At 40.8% G+C, this 22092-nt stretch overlaps 1 protein-coding gene across 1 annotated transcript in view; it reads left to right on the top strand.

The window, feature by feature from the left end:
- SLC9A8 (solute carrier family 9 member A8) overlaps positions 1-22092 on the top strand; it is a 71080-nt gene that overhangs the window by 15138 nt on the left and 33850 nt on the right. The window contains exons 4-7 of the mRNA XM_069750816.1: positions 2863-2921; positions 3387-3470; positions 3691-3792; positions 5349-5383. Of these exons, the coding sequence (XP_069606917.1) occupies positions 2863-2921; positions 3387-3470; positions 3691-3792; positions 5349-5383 (280 nt within the window). The remainder of the gene's footprint in view (positions 1-2862; positions 2922-3386; positions 3471-3690; positions 3793-5348; positions 5384-22092) is intronic.

Below are 22092 nucleotides of genomic sequence, written 5' to 3'. Positions count from 1 at the left end.
CATAGAGAACACAGGAGCTCTTGACTGAGTGAGTGCTGCTGTGTATGACAATCGGCTGGCATGTGGTTGACTTTTTAATGAAATATAATTGTTTTTTTTGTACAATAGCAGTTTTTTTTTCTCATTATCTGTTGACCTTTTTTTTCACTTTTTCTCTTGCTTCTTTTACTTCACTTTCCTGTTTTGGTAAAAATATACACTGCTCCAAAAAATAAAAGGAACACTTAAACAACAGAATATAACTCCAAGTAAATCAAACTTCTGTGAAATCAAACTGTCCACTTAGGAAGCAACACTGTTTGACAATCAATGTCACATGCTGTTGTACAAATGGAATAGACAACAGATGGAAATTATTGGCAATTATGAAGACGCACTCAATAAAGGAGTGGTTTTGCAGGTGGGGACTACAGACCACATCTCAGTACCAATGCTTTCTGGGTGATGTTTTGATCACTTTTGAATGTTGGTTGTTCTTTCACACTCGTGGTAGCATGAGACGGACTCTACAACCCACACAAGTGGCTCAGGTAGTGCGGCTCATCCAGGATGGCACATCAATGCGAGCTGTGGCAAGAAAGTTTGCTGTGTCTGTCAGCATAGTGTCCAGAGGCTGGAGGGATCTACCAGGAGACAGGCCAGTACACCAGGAGACGTGGAGGGGCCGTAGGAGGGCAACAATCCAGCATCAGGACCTCTACCTCAGCCTTTGTGCAAGGAGAAACACTGCCAGAGCCCTGCAAAATGACCTCCAGCAGGCCACAAATGTGCATGTGTCTGCACAAACGGTTAGAAACTAACTCCATGAGGATGGTCTGAGTGCCCGACGTCCACAGACGGGGGTTGTGCTCACAGCCCAACACCGTGCAGGACGTTTGGCATTTGCCACAGAACACCCGGATTGGCAAATTCGCCACTGGCGCCCTGTGCTCTTCACAAATGAAAGCAGGTTCACACTGAGCACATGTGACAGAGTCTGGAGACGCCGTGGAGAGCGATTTGCTGCCTGCAACATCCTTCAGCATGACCGGTTTGGCAGTGGGACACTAATAAAGTGTGGGGCATTTCTTTGGAGGGCCGCACAGCCCTCCATGTGCTCGCCAGAGGTAGCCTGACTGCCATTAGATACCGAGATGAGATCTTCAGACCCTTTGTGAGACCATATGGCGGTGCGGTTGGCCCTGGGTTCCTCGTAATGCAGGACAATGCCTGACCTCATGTGGCTGGAGTGTGTCAGCAGTTCCTGCAAGATGAAGGCATTGAAGCTATGGACTGGTCCGCCCGTTCCCCAGACCTGAATCAGATTGAACACATCTGGGACATCATGTCTCGCACCATCCACCAACATCACATTGCACCACAGACTGTCCAGGAGTTGGCAGATGCTTTAGTCCAGGTTTGGGAGGAGATCCCTCAGGAGACCATCCGCCGCCTCATCAGGAGCATGCCCAGGCGTTGTAGGGAGATCATAGAGGCACGTGGAGGCCACACACACAACTGAAAATCATTTCCTTGTCTTGAGGCATTTCCTTTGAAGTTGGATCAGACTGTAACTTCATTTTCCACTTTGACTTTGAGCATCATTACAACTCCAGACCTCTATGGGATATTAGTTGTGATTGTACATTGATCAGTTTTAGGTTTTATTGTTCTCAACACATTCCACTATGTAATGAATAAAGATTTACAACTGGAATATGTCATTCAGTGTTATCTAGGATGTGGGATTTTAGTGTTCCCTTTATTTTTTTGAGCAGTGTATTTATGGAAAACAAGAAAATAGACATATACATTCTGTCCAAAGAATTACTGTAACCTTCATTTAGGTTTGTAACCTTTAGCTATAGATTTGTAAACTGATTGTTGGTTTATGATGGCGCTTATCTTATGTATTTATGGAGTGATAACATGGTTTACAGATATCGGGGTTTGCCATAGTTTTCTCATCTTGAAGTATCCTTCATTTGGAGTAATGTGGTCCAAAAATGAGTAATTAAAGTGAACCTGTCAGCAGGATTGTCCTGAGTTACCTACAGACACTGTCAGGTTGTTGCGGTTATTCTGAATAAAATGATACCTTGGTTGATAACATCAGTCTTGTGGTTGTTTAATCCTTATTCTCAGTTTTGAGTTAATGATATACTCGTGCTCCGGGGCGGCCTATGAGGGCGTCTTCATTTGGTGCTCTGATTAGATATTCATCTGTATGGCTTCTGACAGGTCACTGATCCCTCACTGACCTGCCCCCTAGTTTACATACTGAATGTTATATTTATTGGAAAAAACAAAAAAAAAATAAATTCATCATGCAGGCAGTGGCGCATGCGCTGTAGTATGATCGGATTTATAATAACTATATTTTTATTTTATTTAGTCCTATAAATTTATTTAGAAAAATAATTCTTCCTCAAAATGGCGCCTGCGCAGTAGCATAATTCGGAACGCAATATATGCTACTGCGCAGGTGCCATTTTGCTAGAAGAAGAAAAACTTCTCCATCATGATGGCGCCAGGGCAGTAGCATCTACCAGCGATCCCATATATGCTACAGCGTCGGCGCCTGCATGATGAATATAATTTTTTTTTAAAACCATAAGATATATAGTATGTAAAATAGGGGGCAGGTCACTGAAGGACCAGTCATAAGCCATACAGCTGAATATTTAAGCAGAGGACTACATAAGGAAACACTTACGGAACCACATTATCTCAGTGTAATGGAGCAGATTATGGGATGACTCGTGGTGAGTAATCTGGCACCTATCCTGTACTCGTGGCTGTCCTTCTCCCCACATTGGCAGACATCTAGATCTGCATTGTGTGAACTTGTCATCTTATCCCTCTCGTCTTGTATGTTTGCAGGAATCCTGATGGGCGCAGTGATCAGAATCATTGAGTCTCAGAAACTAGCAAACTGGAAGGTACGCACGAGAATACATCGGCACATGTGCAACCACCATCTATAGTAAACCCATTGAAATGTTGTACTCCAGTCACATCCAAATCTGCAGATTTCCACATAACATCACGCAGGTGCACAATCCACAATAGGATCTAAGCCATTATAGGTAGCAGCCGTGATAATTGTCCCTGCGCTATAAGATAAAATAGCAGAACTGGGGATGTAGCTTTGGATGTGATTGGCGTATAAGACGAAACACATATCGTGATCTGAAAACTGAGGGCTGCATATGTAGCCTCACAAATATTTTTCCCTAGTGGCGGCTGTAGTATAGCAGTGTGGACTTTCCTTCACTGCAGTGCTGGAGAAATCTTCTAGTCCTAATTTCAGATTGATTTCCATTGATGTCTGGCTTTGTGATGCTGATGGTGGCAGCATCATTACTTGCTCTAAGATTGAGCTGCTTTCTTTTTATTTTACGCAGGAGGAGGAGATGTTTAGGCCCAACATGTTTTTTCTTCTGTTGCTGCCGCCCATCATCTTTGAGTCTGGTTACTCTCTACATAAGGTAATGCTATGTATAGGTATGTACCGGGCTGCCCGGTAGTCTTCTAGTATTCTTTCATCACTTTTGACTCCCTGGCCTCTGTCAGCACTGCTGGTTCCCCGCCCTTGCCTTCCCCAGTACCATATGCTTGTAGAGTATTTATAATGCTGAGCTCTCTGCAAAGTGTCATCATTCCGACTTTTAATTGATATCCTGTTTATTTCCTATTTTTTTCCCCCAGGGTAACTTCTTCCAGAACATTGGCTCCATCTCACTCTTTGCTGTTATTGGGACGGCGATATCGGCCTTTATTGTGGGCGGTGGCATTTTTTTTCTGGGAAAAGTGAGTGTGTATTACTTGGACAATATAAGGTGGACTAGACCCTATAAGAGATTATAGTCTTGTCATGGAGTCACATTCAAGACTGTATCTGTGTCTACATGGCGGGATCCTCGCTGAAACCTGAAGCTGTACTAAGCTGAAGGGTCCGGACAACGTCACACAAGTCTGCTCTAGATCTCTCATTATGGCAGATCATAGACACCACGGAAAGGTCCCTTGACTGGCCCCTAAAGGTCTCATAAGACCTACTCTAGATCCCTCATCATAGCCAGTCATATACACCTTGGATATGCCCCCTGACTGGTCCTAAGTCACATAAGACCTTCTCTAGCTCCCTTGTCTTGACTGGTCATAGGCACCATAGGCCCCAGCACTAGCTCCTAAAGGTCACATAAGAAGTTCTCTAGAACCCTCCTCATGGTTGGTCATAGGCTCCCTGAGTGGCTCCTAAAGGTTGCATAAGACCTTCTATAGATTCCTCATCATGGTCAGGAATAGAGAACACAGCTAGGCCCACTGACTGGCCCTTAAAAGTCACATACGACGACTCCTGTTTACTTTCCTCATCATAGACGGTCATGGAGATCACATGCAGATTTCTCGACAGGTTCCTCAAGGTCACATGAGCCAATCGCTTTCGCCTAAAACCTATAAATGTTGCAGATGAATAATACAGGTTTTAGCATATTATAGAACCAGAAACACATGGGCTACTTGCACATTGAACAAGTCTGTAGGAACCTGTTCACACACCACCAAGAAACTTGAAGACACAAAAGAGCACAGTGAGGTCAAAAATACTCTGTTGTAAAAAAAATCACAGTAATAAGCAAGTGCTAGTCAAAAGATGGAAAAAACAGGGTATTTAGTTGATACTTTTTTTGCAAAAAAATGTATAGTAAGCTGCTCCACCAATATGTCAAGGTATACCCATATAGAGCAGTCCTCACTAATGTATATAATCCCTATCTGATGTATTTAAAAACCTAATTGTTCTCTTGTTTCTACAAGACTAGGGAGTCCACCACTCCTTATGGGTCATTTGCATCAAAGCTGTTCCATCCAGCATGTCCACATGGATATTCCCTCTCTGAACCCTGCTTATACAGGTACTATACAGATGACCAGGTTTTTAAATACATCAGATAGGGATTATAATTATACGTTAGTGAGGACTGCTCTATATGGGTATACCTTGACGATTGGTGGAGCAGCTTAGTATACATTTTTTTGCAAAAAAAATGTATCAACTAAATACCCTGTTTTTTTCATCTTTTGACTAGCACTTTCTTATTACTGTGATTTTTTTTTTTACAACAGAGTATTTTTGACCTCACTGTGCTCTTTTGTGTCTTCAGGTTTTAGCATATTGTAATCCAAAGAGTGTAATCTATTGCAAAATGATCTTCTTTTTTGTATGTCTGCATCTGAACTCTGTTTCTCCACAGAGGCCTCCTGCGGCCCGGGGCCAACTTTCTCTACATGCATGTGGTTAGTGTGGCAGACCAGAAACCTTTCCTTTTAATATTTTTTGGTCTTCTTCTCTCTTCCTGCAGGCAGAAGTAATTTACAAGCTAACGATGACAGACAGGTAATCTCAGGCATGTGGATAATATGGTGGTAACATGAGATGTGACATGGTGCCATCATACAGCCGTCATTAAGGAATTAATGGGATGCATGGGGGTAAATACATAACCTTGTCTGCCAAGCACAAGCGTGGCGTGGTGGTCACTTGGTAACATTTGTAATTGTTGCCGTTGGTGCACTCTCCGCCAACCTCATCCCCTGTCGATGAAATACAGACACACATATAGCCCCAAGCGAAAATTATTAAACCGCCACAATTGAGGAAGTTCTCTTGGCTTCCTTACCTCTTAGTAAATCTCAGGTAAGAAAAAAGGTCTATGTGAACTCGGCCTAAGGGTATGTGCCCACGCTGCGGATTTTCCTGCGGATTTTTCCGCAACGGATTTGGAAAATCCGCAGTGCAAAACCACTGCGGTTTTCACTGCGGATTTTCTTGCGGTTTCTTCTGCGGATTCTTCTGCGGTTTTTCACCAGCACTTTCCTATTGGTGCTGGTTGCAAACTGCTGCAGAATCCGCACAAACAATTGACATGCTGCGGAAAATAATCCGCAGCGTTTCCGCGTGGCATTTTCCGCAGCATGTGCACAGCGTTTTTTTTTCCCCTTAGGTTTACATGGTACTGTAAACTTTGGGAAAACTGCTGCGGATCCGCATCGGTCAAATCCGCTGCGGATACGCAGCAAAAACCGTAGCGTGTGCACACAGCCTAAAGGAGAAGCACTTATAGAGCTTAACCAATAGCACTGGAATGAAAGCGTGGCCCCGACAAGAAACAATGGAAAGGATCATGAGGTCTGATCCACACGACCTTTTCCTAAAATGCGGGGAAATCTTCAGTGCAGATGGAAAATGTGTAGAACTGCTCCATTTCCATTGCAGATTTTTCCATAGCGTAAGGGACAGACTTGGTATGTATGACCTATGTGCACATACCCTTAAAGGGGTTGTCCAAAATTAGAAAAATTAGGCTGATTTCTTTCAGAAACCGCGCCACCTCTAATCTTAGGTTGTGCTTGGTATCAGCTTAAAGGAAAGTCCAGCTTCACACAGTAAAATTTTCTTTATTGGTGAATTATATCACCACAGTGGTGAAGTTAAAAGCATGTCAAGATAACGACATGTGCACAGTCCGTCACTGGGCGGTCAGAGATCAAACCGGCTGTCGATGCGGTTCTGGTGTTTCCACCATTAATCATGATGACAGAATTACATCTATGGGGAGTTTAAATTGTAGGTTGTTCCTGTATGCACAGTTTATGCCTAATTTACCATCCATCATAAAGAAACAAGGAAGCTTTATGCCAATAAAATCAATTATTGATTTTATTGGCATAAAGCTTCCATGTTTCTTTATGATGGATTGTGCATTTATGGAAGTGCTTTAAATTAGGCTTGTAATAGGTGAAAGTTATGCCTAATTTAATTGATACTACTGTACTTGAATGCATAATTGCTTTAAATAGGTTAGGTTTAATGCTATATTATTTATTTATATAGCACCATTGATTCCATGGTGCTGTACATGAGAAGGGGTTACATACAAATTACAGATGTCACTTACAGTAAGCAAACTAACAATGACAGACTGATACAGAAGGGAGAGGACTTTGCCCTTGCTTACATTCTACAGGATGGTGGGGAAGAAGACAATAGGTTGTAGGGTTACGGCAGCTCCGGTGTCAGTGAGGGGGTAGCTCCGGTGGTGGTGAGGAGGCAGCGGGGTCAGTGCAGGCTGTAGACTTTCCTGAAGAGGTGGGTTTTCAGGAGGTCTTGGGAGGACCGGAGATCACGTGAGGGAAGATATCGGGAGATTAGTTCAGAGATATATGGAGGAGACAGGTTGTGGATGGCTTTGTAGGTCAGTATTAGTAATTTGATGTGGATACGCTGAGGGAATGGGAGCCAGTGAAGATATTTGCAGAGGGGAGAAGCTGAGGAGTAGCGAGGAGAGAGATGAATTAGTCGGGCAGCAGAGTTAAGGATGGACTGGAGAGGTGCGAGAGTGTTAACAGGGAGGCCACAGAAAAGGATGTTGCAGTAGTCAAGGCGGGAGATGATGAGGGCATGCACAAGCATTTTAGTAGATTCCTTTTCTGTGGCCTCCCTGCTAACACTCTCACACCTCTCAGCCCTATAGATATATCCTATAGATAAGGCACCGCGGTGTGCACATTAATACATTCATTGTGAAACAAAACAGATACTTTTAGAGGGAAGTACAGATACTGCTTGGTCAACAAATCTACATTAGGAATGAAAAGAGAGCATGATTGGCAGGCTAACTCTTGTAGTATTCACATGGCAGGAAAGCAGCGCTAAAACCATGTCTACGTGTCAAATAGCCTTTAGGGTCTATTTAGTAATATAGTTTGAAGTAATTGCTTAGTATATTGTTATACAAATTACATTGAATACATTTTCTTTTGGAGATTCATAAAAAAAGCAATAATTTCTTACTATAAGAAAAGTAGAGGAAATTTTAAAGCATCACTCCAATGTTTTTATTTTTTATTTTTTCTGCACCGCTGGAGTGGTGTTTTAAACATAAGTCCCCTGCCCCCTGTCATATACTCACTCTCCGGCGTCTTCATTGTTTTTTCGATGCCGCCCGTGTCTCGCGGCGTCCTCTTGTGAGCGCAGCTTCTGACTGTCCAGAAGTCAGAAGCTACATCACAAGCTCTAAATGCAAGTCTATGATTGCCAGAACATGGCTCTTGTAGACCTCCGCCTTGCTCCATGAAACACTGAAGTAGACGGCAGGTCACAAACTGCACGATACAGACCGGAGTGGCGGCGAAAACGGATGAAAACGTCGGAAGGTGAGTATCAAGCAGGGAATTTAGATTTTAGGCACCACTCCAGCAGTGAAATAAAATAAAAAAACGCTTGAGTGGTGCTTTAACTAGTAAATATTTAGACATATATTAAGACTAGATGGTAGCCCGATTCTAACGCATCGGGTATTCTACAATATGTATGCGTAGTGTGTAACAGCCCACGTAGTGTATAGCACAGCCACGTAGTACATTGCACAGCCCACGCAGTACATTGCACAGCCCACGCAGTACATTGCGCGGCCCACGTAGTACATTGCGCGGCTCACGTAGTATATTGCACAGCCCACGTAGTATATTGCCCAGTCACATAGTATATTGCCCAGCCACGTAGTATATTGCAGAGCCCACGTAGTATATAGCAATGTGGGCATCATATCCCTGTTAAAAAAAAAAAGAATTAAAATAAAAAATAGTTATATACTCGCCTTCCATTGGCCCCTGGATCCAGGAAGCGTTTACCGACGCTCCTCGTGCGCTCCGGTCTCAAGAGTGCATTGCGGTCTCGCGAGATGATGACGTAACGGTCTCGTGAGACCGCTATGTCATCCTCTCGCGAGATCGCAATGCATGGTGCGGTCACTGGAGCGTCGCAAGGAGGGGCCGACGGACGGTGAGTATATAACGATTTTTTATTATTTTTAACATTAGATCTTTTTACTATTGATGCCGCATAGGCAGCATCAATAGTAAAAAGTTGGTCACACAGGGTTAATAGCAGCGGTTACGGAGTGCGTTACCCGCAGTCCGTTACCGCCGGCATTAACCCTGTGTGAGCGGTGACCGGAGGGGAGTATGCGGGCGCCGGGCACTGACCGGGGAGTAAAGAGCGGCCATTTTCTTCCGGACTGTGCCCGTCGCTGATTGGTCATGGCTGTTTTGCCGCGACCAATCAGCGACTTGGATTTCCATGACAGACAGAGGCCGCGACCAATGAATATCTGTGACAGACAGAAGGACAGAAAGACGGAAGTGACCCTTAGACAATTATATAGTACAGTAGATATGGAAATGTAAAAACAAATATTAAAATACGAAATAGATGTACTGAAAATATTTTTCAACTTTAATAATGAATCATGATGTCTCTTCACAAATTTAAACCTGATAGTGTTCGAGTATTAAGTCTAAATATCCACCATGCTTCTCTATTTTGTTAAGATGGATTATTTGTTTCCTTTCCTTTTATAATGTGAATTTGTTCTATAGCATATATTTTTAAGGATGACATTGATCCTTTATGGTAATTAATAAAATGCTCTGAGGCATGAGACATGCTTCTATTACCATTTTCATATTCAGTATGATATAAACGTCCTTTAATGTGAGTTTTTAATTGTCTGGTTGTGCAACCTACATATTTTAAATTGCATGTGACACATTAAAAGGTATATACTACATAGTTTGAATTGCAGTTTGCAAATGATTTAATTTGATCTGTATTATCATTTGATAACTCAATGACATTTTTACATTAACCCCTTACTGACATGCGCCGTACATATACTGCTCTGCGGGAGGTGCGTTCCCGCAAAGAGCAGTATATGTATGGCGGCACATTTGCATGGTCTCATGCTGAGCGCCGCTGCGATCGCTTACGGTTGTCAGCTATGTGACAGCTGACACACCGATCGCGTGCACTTAACCCCTCTGATGCTGCTGTCAGTAGTGATAGCGGCATAGAGAAGTATCCCGCAGGGAGGGGGCTCCCTACGTGCTTCCATCGGGACATCGCGATGTCCTGATGGTCTCCATGAAGCGCCCCCGGCACCAAGATGGCCGTGGGGTCCTTCCCGGTCCGGCAGGGAATGTGGCTTCCGAGCTCCTGCTGAGAGCAGGTGCTGGCATGCCTCCTTCCCTGCCTGTCAGATCAACGATCTGACATTATATAGTGATGTCCCATACAGGGACAATGTAAAAAAGTAAAAAATGTGTAAACATATTTTTTTAAAATATCCCTAAATAAAGAAAAAATAAATATTTTTCCAATAAATACATTTATTGATGTAAGTTTTAAAAAAAACAATAAAAGTACACATATTTGGTATCGCCGCGTCCGTAAGACCCACTCTATAAAACTGTCCCACTAGTTAACCCCTTCAGTGAACACCGTAAAAAAAGACAAAAAAACAATACTTTAATTATACCGCCAAACAAAAAATGCAATAAAATGCAATAAAAAAGACTGATGTAAATAAAAATTGTACCGCTGAAAATGTCATCTTGTCCTGCAAAAAACGAGCTGCCATACAGCTTCATCAGAAGAAAAATAAAAAAGTTATAGCTCTCAGAAAAAAGCGATGCAAAAATATTTTTTTCTATAAAATAGTTTTGTGTAAAAGCGCCAAAACATAGAAAAAGATATAAATGTGGCATTGCTGTAATCGTACTGACATGAAGAATAAAGCTGCCTTACCAATTTTACCACACGTGGAACGGTATAAAGAAAAAAAAAAAAGAAAAAGCAATTCCTGATTTGCTGGTTTTTATTCATTCTGTCTCCCAAAAATCAGAATAGAGAGTGATCAAAAAATGTCATGTGCCCAAAAATGGTACCAATAAAAAGGTCAGCTCGACTCGCAAAAAACAAAACCTCACATTATTGTGTGGGCCGAAATATGGAAAAATTATAGCTCTCAAAATATAGTGATGCAAAAACTTGTTTTTTCAATAAAAAGCTCCTTTTAGTGTGTGACAGCAGCCAATCATAAAAACCCGATATAGATCTGGTATCGCTGTAATCGCACCGACCCGAAGAATAAAGTCACCTAATCACTTATACCACACGAGGAACAGCGTAAAAAATAAAACCAAATCTTCACCTGCTGTAGATTTTTTTTTATTTTTAAATAATTCACAGGGTAATTGATTATAAGACAAGTCGTGATTAACCCCTTAATGACCGGAGCTTTTTTTCTGTTTGCGTTTTCATTTTTTACTCCCCTTCTTTCCAGAGCCATAACTTTTTTTATTTTTCTGTCAATATGGCCATGTGAGGGCTTATTTTTTGTGGGACGATTTGTACTTTTGAACAACACCATTGGTTTTACCATGTCATGTAATAGAAAACGGGAAAAAAATTCCAAGTGCGATGAAATTGCAAAAAATGTGCAATCCAACACTTGTTTTTTGTTTGCCTTTTTTACTAGGTTCACTGAATGCTAAAACTGACCTGCCATTATGATTCTCCAGGTCATTACGAGATCATAGACACCAAACATGTCTAGGTTATTTGTTTGCTAAAAAAAAAAAAAGAAGAAATTGTACAATTTTCCAATACCTGTAGCGTCTCCATTTTTCGTGATCTCGGGTTGGGTGAGGGCTTTTTTTTTGCGTGCCGTTTTGCTGACATTTTTAATGACACCATTTTGGTGCAGATGCATTCTTTTGATTGCCCTTTGTTGCATTTTAATGCAATGTCGCGGCGATCAAAAAACGTAATTCTGCCTTTTTAATTTTTTTTTCGCTACGCCATTTAGCAATCAGGTTAATCCTTTTTTTATTGATAGACCGGGCAATTCTGAATGCGGCAATACGAAATATGTGTAGGTTTGATTTATTTTTTTTTATTTTGAATGGGGCGAAAAGGGGGTGATTTTATCTTTTATATTTTTTATTTTTTTCATATTTTTAAAAACATTTTTTTTTTAACTTCTGCCATACTTCAATAGTCTTACGTGACGGGGGTTCAGCGGTGTGCGCATTTCCGGCCGGAAGCGCTTGTTACGCTTGTGGTACCTTGAGGGGTGCAGTTTTTAGAATGGTGTCACTTTTGGGTATTTTCTGCTATATTGACTCCCCAAACTCACTTCATATGTGAGATGGTCCCTAAAAAAAAATGTTGTTGTAAAAATGAAAAATCGCTGGTCAACTTTTAATCCTTCCAAACAAAAAAAAGTTATTTTTCCAAAATTGTGTTGATGTAAAGTAGGCATATGGGAAATGTTATTTATTGACTATTTTGTGCGATATGACTCTCCGATTTAAGGTTATAAAAATTAATAGTTTGAAAATGTAGAAATTTTCAAGATTTTTGCCAAATTTCCCTTTTACCAAATGCAAGTCATATCAAAGAAATTTTGCTACTACTATAAAGTACAATATGTCATGAAAAAACATTCTCAGAATCACCAGGATCCGTTGAAATGTTCTAGAGTTAAGACCTCATAAAGTGACAGTGGTCAGAATTGTAAATTGTGAAAACAGGCTTCGGGGTTAAAAACCTGCATTAGTTATCTACACAGCCCATCGATATAAAATATGTCCTTAGACGAAAAAATGTAAAACCTTCACTGATTCATCAAATTAAATAATTTGTGAACTGCAATTCAAACTGTCTAGTATATATCATTGAATGTGTCATATGCAATTTAAAATATGTAGGTTGTACAACCAGACAATTAAGAATTTGCATTAAAGAACATATGATATAAAAATAGAAGCATGTCTCAAGTCTCAAAGCATTTTATTAATTACTATAAAGAATCAAGTTGTTCAAGAAAAGCACATCCAGCCCATGAATGGCAGCGCTTCCCAGGACTCACATTCAAAGATGATATTTCATATTTTTTTATTTCATAACTTAAAATAGAAGAGATGCAACGCGTTTCGGATACAGTATATATCCTTCTTCAGGTATCATAAAAACACAGTACAAATCCTACTAGTATAAAATTCAATTACACTTATATATAGTGTCAAACCTTTTATCCCAGTCTCAGAAACTTGATTTGGGGTGTGGACCAAGTTCAGGAAAACACCCACTGATTGATACAGCCTTGTTAACATTGTTGCAAGAAAGAGAGAGAAAAAAAATATCCTTTAAACTCTCTCTATGATATCATTCAATCCATTTGGAAATAATGTTCCCAAACGATAGATCCAAAACGTTTCTTTCCTGTTTAAAAGAGCATTCCTGTTTGCAACTCCAGAGGGTATCTGATCCACTGGAATTACTTTTATGTTAAAATTTTTTATTATGTTTAAGTAGTAGATGCCTTGAGAGACTATGTTTTAAAAAGCCATTTTTTGCTCTATTTCTGTGGCCATTAATGCGGGACCGCAGTGTCTGTACAGTGCGTCCCACATATTGCAAACCACAACTGCATGCGATGACATATACAACATGATCACTACTACAGGTGAGTCTTTGTGAGATTTCAAAGACATCACCAGTATTATTGCATTTAATAGTTTTAGCCCCATGATCTAGGATCCCACAGGTACAACATTTTTTGGAGTTACATTTAAAAACTCCGGTGCCTTGAAGAACTCCACATAAAGTTTGATCCTTATTTTTATAAATGTTTTTTCTTTTTGGATCCAACTGTTTTTTTAATTTACTGGGGGCCACCAAATTTTTCAAAGTTTTCCCCCTTCTATATGTAATCCCTGGTTTATCAGGGAGATGTTTTCCCAAGACAGGGTCACGCTTCAAGATGTACCAATATTTAGAAAGCACAGTTCTTATGATTTTATTTCCCCTATTGAATGTTGTCACAAAATTCAATTTCCAGCGATCATCACTTTTTTTCCTTACCAGTAGTCAAAGTATCCCCCTTCCTGGTTTTTCCTTTTAAACATTCCTCCTGTGTTTTTATTTTGTTGTCCCTATATGCACCATTTATCAAATTTTTCGGGTATCTTTTTTTCCTTAAATTTTCTTTTTAAAATTTTAGACTGAGCTACATAATCAGATTCTCTCGTACAATTCTTTCTGATGCGATAAAATTGGCTGTGGGGTATATTAACCTTCCACTTCTTGTAATGTGCACTATTGAAATCTAAAAAGCCATTTGAATCCACTTTTTTGAAGTGGGATTTCGTGATGATTTTTTTACCACTATGGCTGATCTCTAAATTAAGAAATACCATTTTTTCTTTATTAATTTGTGATGTAAAGGTAATCCCCCAGGTGTTATTATTGAGCTCCTTTATGAATTGTGCTGCTTCCTCCTCTGTCCCCTTCCATATGATAATCAGATCATCTATGAAGCGCTTATAAAGCCTTATTTTGTCATAGAAAACAGGCTTAGAAAGTGACGATGAGGACTCGAATCGCCCCATGAATAAGTTTGCGAAACTTGGCGCGACCCGAGTCCCAATCGCGGTGCCGAGCAACTGTAAGTACAGTACGCCTTCAAAAATGAACACATTGTGTTCAAGAATGAATTTCAGACCCTTTAACAGAAAATCTCTTTGTTCGGGGAGCATCTCTGTCTTTGCTAAATAAAAACCCACTGCATTTACCCCCATTTCGTGATCTATGTTGGAATATAATGAATTAACATCCAATGAGATAAAGGAATAGTTATCTTCCCATTCAATATCCCTCAGCTCCTCGATTAATTGTGTGGAATCTCTCAAATATGAAGGAAGAGACTTTACTAGATCTTGTAGAAACAAGTCAATATAATGAGAAAGATGACAAGTTAAAGACCCTATTCCTGATATAATTGGTCTACCAGGTGGTTTTTCACAGTTCTTATGCACTTTTGGTAAATGATAAAATAACGCCATGGTTGGCGCAGGATTTGATAAAAACCTTTTTTCTGTTTTATTGAGAATGTTCCTCTCATAGGCTTCCTTAATCATATGGTGATAGTCCCGAACAAAGGATTGTGTAGGATCTTCTTTTAGAATTTTGTAATATCTCATATCAGAGAATATGTTCAAAGCTTCCTCAATATAGTCAGATCTGTTTTGCACAACTACTCCCCCCCCTTTATCAGCTTGCCTTATTACTATATCTGTATTTTGTCTCAAATCCTCCAATGCCATTTTCTCTCTTTTAGAGATATTGTTCTCCTTTTTTATCTTGTTTTTTCTAGTTCCATGCTTTTGGATTTTATGTTTATTATTATTATTTTCCCATTTCCTAAATTCTTCAGATACTAATGAAAAAAAGGTATCTATATTTGGTCCTCTGTGTTGATGAGGATTAAATAGAGATTTTGGGTGTACCTCCTTATGGATATATTCCCTTTCTTTGTTTGTCTCTATTGGGTTCAGTATTTTTTTTGGATCCCCAATGTCCCCATTTTTTTCGTTCAACAAGAAATGCCTTTTAAGAGTGAGTTTGCGAGTTTACGCATTTAAATAGAGAAAAAGATCGAATGCATTCATATCTTGAGCAGGGCAGAAGTTTAGTCCCCTACTTAAAATTTCCATTTCTGAGGAGGATAAAATATGGGATGATAAATTAAATATTTTAACCAGAGGCGGATTTAGTTGTTTATAAGTTTCAGGGTTCCTTGTTTTTCACATATTCTCAGATTTCTATTAGATCTTTTTCCTCTTGCTCTACTTTTCTTTTTTTGGATCTTGATATTACAGTTGGTGCGAAGTAATTTGTAATATGATTCTTTTGTATTGGACTTAAAATTTGAGCTGTTTGTGAAGAACTGATTAGTGGTGGTAAAATTATTTCTGAAACACTTGGACGTGTGGGACCTATCTCTAAAAAAGAGATGTTGGATACTACTGAAGATGGTGATGGAGTGGGCGCTTGTAATACTGTGGTGAATGTAGATGGGGATTCTGTATGATCATGGATAGTTAGTTAGCATTACCTCTCCCTAATCCTGGACTTCCCCCATTGGAAATTCCTACTGCTTCCCACAGGTTGGAAATTTCCAATGTTGAATTTGATATAAATGAACTAACTATCCATTAGTTTATCTCATTGGATGTTAATTCATTATATTCCAACATAGATCACGAAATGGGGGTAAATGCAGTGGGTTTTTATTTAGCAAAGACAGAGATGCTCCCCGAACAAAGAGATTTTCTGTTAAAGGGTCTGAAATTCATTCTTGAACACAATGTGTTCATTTTTGAAGGCGTACTGTACTTACAGTTGCTCGGCACCGCGATTGGGACTCGGGTCGCGCCAAGTTTCGCAAACTTATTCATGGGGCGATTCGAGTCTTCATCGTCACTTTCTAAGCCTGTTTTCTATGACAAAATAAGGCTTTATAAGCGCTTCATAGATGATCTGATTATCATATGGAAGGGGACAGAGGAGGAAGCAGCACAATTCATAAAGGAGCTCAATAATAACACCTGGGGGATTACCTTTACATCACAAATTAATAAAGAAAAAATGGTATTTCTTGATTTAGAGATCAGCCATAGTGGTAAAAAAATCATCACGAAATCCCACTTCAAAAAAGTGGATTCAAATGGCTTTTTAGATTTCAATAGTGCACATTACAAGAAGTGGAAGGTTAATATACCCCACAGCCAATTTTATCGCATCAGAAAGAATTGTACGAGAGAATCTGATTATGTAGCTCAGTCTAAAATTTTAAAAAGAAAATTTAAGGAAAAAAGATACCCGAAAAATTTGATAAATGGTGCATATAGGGACAACAAAATAAAAACACAGGAGGAATGTTTAAAAGGAAAAACCAGGAAGGGGGATACTTTGACTACTGGTAAGGAAAAAAAGTGATGATCGCTGGAAATTGAATTTTGTGACAACATTCAATAGGGGAAATAAAATCATAAGAACTGTGCTTTCTAAATATTGGTACATCTTGAAGCGTGACCCTGTCTTGGGAAAACATCTCCCTGATAAACCAGGGATTACATATAGAAGGGGGAAAACTTTGAAAAATTTGGTGGCCCCCAGTAAATTAAGAAAACAGTTGGATCCAAAAAGAAAAAACATTTATAAAAATAAGGATCAAACTTTATGTGGAGTTCTTCAAGGAACCAGAGTTTTTAAATGTAACTCCAAAAAATGTTGTACCTGTGGGATCCTAGATCATGGGGCTAAAACTATTAAATGCAATAATACTGGTGATGTCTTTGAAATCTCACAAAGACTCACCTGTAGTAGTGATCATGTTGTATATGTCTACTCTCTGTAATATGTCAGATTCACCAACCTCCATGGTCAGCTATACAGTGGTCTTTTTCCGATGGCTAAAATTTGCCTGGTGCGCCACGATCATAACTGAGGAGCGGTTACTCATACAGATTAGTGCTCGGCACTGTTCACTATCCATAGCGTATCAGATCTACTAACCCCTTTATCCGCAACTATGATATGGTTGCCTATTCCGCCAACCGTCTAGTACTCTATCCAGTCTCTTTTTTTTTTTTTGTTGCCACTTTTTTTTTCCACAGAAAAGGATCACCTCGAGTCTTCAACAAGTTAGACATTGTACTACAGGCTAGGTGGTATTGCAGTCAAGGTTCGAGTCAGTGAACAGATTTCTGTTCATCAGGGGAACGGATCCCTCTTATCCCGCTGATCTTATGTAATTTTTTTCAGTGGTCCTCGTCCGTTTTCTGGTACGCTGTCCTACACCATTGTCCTCAGGCTCAACGCAGATTCACCTGGGCAGTCCACAACTGGTGCAAAACTGCTGGCTATCTCTGCACTTTCGGGTCAGATCAGTCCTCATGACTAATTTCACTGCTATTGGGCTGGCAGGATTGTCCCTGTCCTCCCAGGTTACCGTGCCACTTTTTCTCTGGACTCCTGCGACGAAGTTGTTGGACCTAGCGGACCGATGCCCATACATGAGTCGTTATCTCTGTTTCTTTCTTTCTACAGTTGTTGGCAACGTCCAAGATCAGCAGAATAATCATTTGTTAGGGGGATTTGCTTGGGAGACTTGACTCTAGATTCCGGATTCACAATCTTGCAATTCAAGTAGTTGCATTCTTTTCTTTCTTTCAGACAGACTGACTGTCTTGAAACACCTCAAGATGGAGCACCTGATTCCACAGTCTGGGCCAGTAAACCTCCTACCAGACAAGGACCTCATCAGGGTTGTGTCCCTTGCCAAATCTTCTCATTCGCCAAGAGAACTTCGCCCTATCAGGACATGAGCTCTTTCTCAATCTAACTCTGTCCTTCTTACCACGCGACCATTCGGTTGTTTTCCATTTCCAGAGACATGTAAGAATCTTCTCATCAGAGCCTTAACCTCAGATGGGCAGTCGTTACTGCCTCCTTGTAGGCATTATTCCTCCTTGTGTGTGGAATTTTATCTCCGTTGGCACCAAGCTCGTTCTTCCCATCATCAAAGTTCTCGGCCCTGCTCCTTGAGAGATGGTCTCTTCGGTGTCCATCTCCCTGCCCTCTCCCCTCCCTTCTTTCCTCTTCTCTTCACGTGCGTGTTGAGCAAATTTGGGTAACAATGGAAGCAACTTTATCCTCCCTTCACAAGGGTCAGGACGGTCCGCCCCTAGATCAGACTTTAGTTCTCTTCTCTCGGGCGACGCATCCCTAAAGGTACCTTCACACTGAGCAACTTTCCAACGAGAACGACAGCGATCCGTGACGTTGCAGCGTCCTGGATAGCAATCTCGTTGTGTTTGACACGCAGCAGCGATCAGGATCCTGCTGTGACATCGCTGGTCGTAGCTAGAAGTCCGGAACTTTATTTGGTCGTCAGGTCAGCGTGATTCATCATGTTTGACAGCAAAAGCAACGATGCCTGCAATGGTTTTTCATGGAGCGAACAACCAGCGAGAACGATAAGTACGTCACTGGATCGCTCCTGCATAGTTCAGCTGTTGCCGGTGTTTGACGTCTCCTAGCTACCTAAACAGCGATGCTGCAGCGATCGGCTCGCTGCAGCGTCGCTTAATGTGACGGTACCTTTACTGAGAGGAACTGATCCTCCTCCTCTCACTTAACAGTCCCTTTGCCTTCGGGGGTAGGCAGTGTCCACGGCTACTTAACTTATCCCCCAGCTTGGTGAGCGGTCTTTGAGGAGCTCACAACGCAGAACCACTACAAAGACCAAGAATCCTCTCTTCTACAAACCATCCGAAGTTCCGGGTCCGCCCTATGTGCACTACTCGTGACTTGCATTCAGAATGGAATGCTAAATAACAGTCAGGTGTTTTTGGACCAAACTTAATCTTCTGCTTCTTTCTGCAGCTTCCTTCCAGGGAGGGGGGAGACTCTCCCAGATTGTCCACACCTGTCTTTCCAGGGTCCCTTTTTCATCCTCCAGAGTTCAGTCCCTTAGTTTACGTCATGACGCAGAAGCCACAGCCTAGTGGGCCGCAGGTTCTCTCCAATCCAGGATTGTTCCATGCCATAATCGCAGCGAAGCATTCACATTTTTCCCCTAAAGTCCTGTTCCATTCTTACTTCCTAAGGTGGTTACCTTTATCCTCATCCAGAAGATTTTGATCCTTGTCCTACAAACATAAAGGGAGTCCTATATCTATAGGTGGTTACTTCCCTTCCTTCTATCGGTACTTACTTTTTTCCTCCCATCCTGTGGAGTGGCCTCTTTTCAACCATCTTGTCAATGAATTGAGTGAAGAAAGACCGATTCCACTTAAGATCACGACTCTCCCCACATTACAGTGGGAGCTCCATGGGATGTTCACCCTTGGACCTGCTAAACTGGTTCCTGGTCTTCGATCCACACCTACCAGTGCTACACGGTTGTCGCCTATTCTTCAACGAACGCTAATCTGGACAGGAAGGTCCTTCGTGCAGCAGTGGGCCGACCAAACATTTTTGAGTAATTGTCTCTTTCCAACGTAGGGACTACTTAGAATGTCCCTTGGTTTCCTGTGTCCCCCAATGAAGTGATAGAGAAAAGAACAGTTTGGTTATTCACCGGAAAATCTTTTTCTCTAAGCCTTCATTGGGGGACACAGCACCTGCCCTTATTTGTGTCACTTTTGGTTTATCTTACGGTTATCTCCTTTCCCACAAGCTGGTTAGCTCTGCCAGTTGGTGGGTATAGCCTGCTGGGAGGAGTTATCCTTATCTTCTGGCTAGTATCAGCCTCCTAGTGTCAGCTGCATACACCCGTGGTTTCCTGTGTCCCTCAATGAAGGCTATGAGAAAAGAAAAGGATTGAAATATGTTCAATGTAATTTGTTCTGCTTCTGATACAAATATCACTTGAAACAAATCAGTCAAATTACACTACTAAATAGACCCTAGATGCCATTTTATACAGAGACCTACTTTTTAGCGTTGCTTTCCTGCCAATGTGAATACTACATGAGTTAGCCTGCCAATCATGCTCTTTTTATTTCTAACGTATATTTGTTAATTCAGAAACATGTAATTATCTATTTGGTTTCACAATGAATGTGCCTTATCTATAGTATTACAACTAACCTATTTAAAGCAATTTAATTAGGTAATAAAGCGCAATAAAAGAGTCAAATGGAAATAAAGATGGTATCCCTGAAAACGCCTTCTTGTCCTGCAAAAAACAAGCCGCCATACAGCTCTGTCAGTGTAGAAATAAAAAAGTTATATCTCTTGCAATACAGCAATTCAAAACAATTATTTTTTTCATAAACTTTTTTTTGTGTAAAAGCAGCAACAACAAAAAATATGTAAACTCCTGGATTGCTGGCTTTTGATCATTTTGCCTCCCAAAAATCAGAATAGAAAGTGATTAAAAAAAAAAAAAGTCATGTGTCCGAAAATGGTACCAATAAAAACATCAACTCATCTCTAAAAAAAAACAAGTACTCGCATTATTCTGTATAAATATAGGAAAATTCTAGCTCTCAAAATATAGTGATGCAAATCCTTGTTTTTGCAATAAAAAGTGTCTTTTAGTGTCTTTTAGTGTTTGACAGCAGCAAAACATAAAAAACGGAAATAAATCTGGTAACACTTTAATCGCACCGACCGGAAGAATAAACTTGTCTAATTGCTTATACCTCCTGAGAATCAGCTTAGAAAATAAAGAAAATTATTTCTTGACCTACTATTGATTTGTTCATTCTGCCTCCCAAAGATCACAGGCAGGCTAAGCCCACATTTATCCTGCACTCTGCACTGAGCGCTTACACCAGGGTTTCCGTGTAAATCTCTGAAATACGTGATTCAGACAGAACCGCCAGTGGAAGATCCCCTGTAATGAGGCAGACGAAGACACTGGATGCCATCTGGCCTATGATCCAGCAGGTGTTTTGTGCACCTCTATAAAATAACATCACAGCTGAACAGAGCCCAGACGGAGTACAGAATATCTCTTCTGCCTCATTATAGTGATTGAATCTTTAAGGGGTTTAATCTGAATCACATCATTTGGAGCGTTCGATGGAAACCCCGATTTAAGTGCTCAGCATATCACTTTGGATAAACGTGATCCAAAATGATATGTAAAATGTTCCCAACAAAACTTATGCTCAATCCACAAAAAAGCAAGTCTCCACTCACTTCCATCATCTCTTAATGGAAATGTAGGCGGCTTCCACGTTAGTGGTAGCACAAAGACTCTGGCGATGAGAGCCCGCCTAATTTACGGGTGCATGTCTCCAGAAGCACGAGCTAGTCATAATGTACTGGGCACTACAATGTCAGAGTAGTAATTTCTCCTACGCCTCATTGGGGGGACACAGGACCATGGGTGTTATGGTTCTTGCTTAGTGTCTGTAGGAGGCACTTGGGTCTTTTCAGACTCCAACGTTTTTTATTTTATTTTTATTTTTCTGTAAATTTTTATTTTTTTAATAAACGGAGTGAAGGGGGCGACGGATGTCGATGAGTGAACCTGGGAGACTGTCGCAACTGTATGTGGTAAATAGGGCCTATAGGGCACCTGATATGTTGTTTAGAGCTGGATTGAGATCTGATTCTGGATGCCCTAGGTGCTCTCAGTCTCGGGCGGGTATACTGCACATGTTGTGGCTCTGTCCCAGACTCTTTTCGTATTGGGTTGTAGTGTTGAACCAAATTGGGGTGCTTTATGGGTGTGCGATTCCCAGGGATCCAGTGGTTTGTGTACTTGGGTATGTGGAGGAAATCTCGGCCGACGAAACTGCAAAAATGGCAATAGCTAGATTACTCTTCATTGCAAGGAAAGTAATTGCAAGATACTGGATTAGGGAGGAACCTCCAACCAAACGAGAGTTTGTTGC

This window comes from Ranitomeya imitator, chromosome 2, assembly GCF_032444005.1.
Source record: "Ranitomeya imitator isolate aRanImi1 chromosome 2, aRanImi1.pri, whole genome shotgun sequence".
Lineage (NCBI taxonomy): Eukaryota > Metazoa > Chordata > Amphibia > Anura > Dendrobatidae > Ranitomeya > Ranitomeya imitator.
Note: the sequence above shows the minus strand (reverse complement) of the source record. Positions and strands in the feature narration are given on the sequence as shown.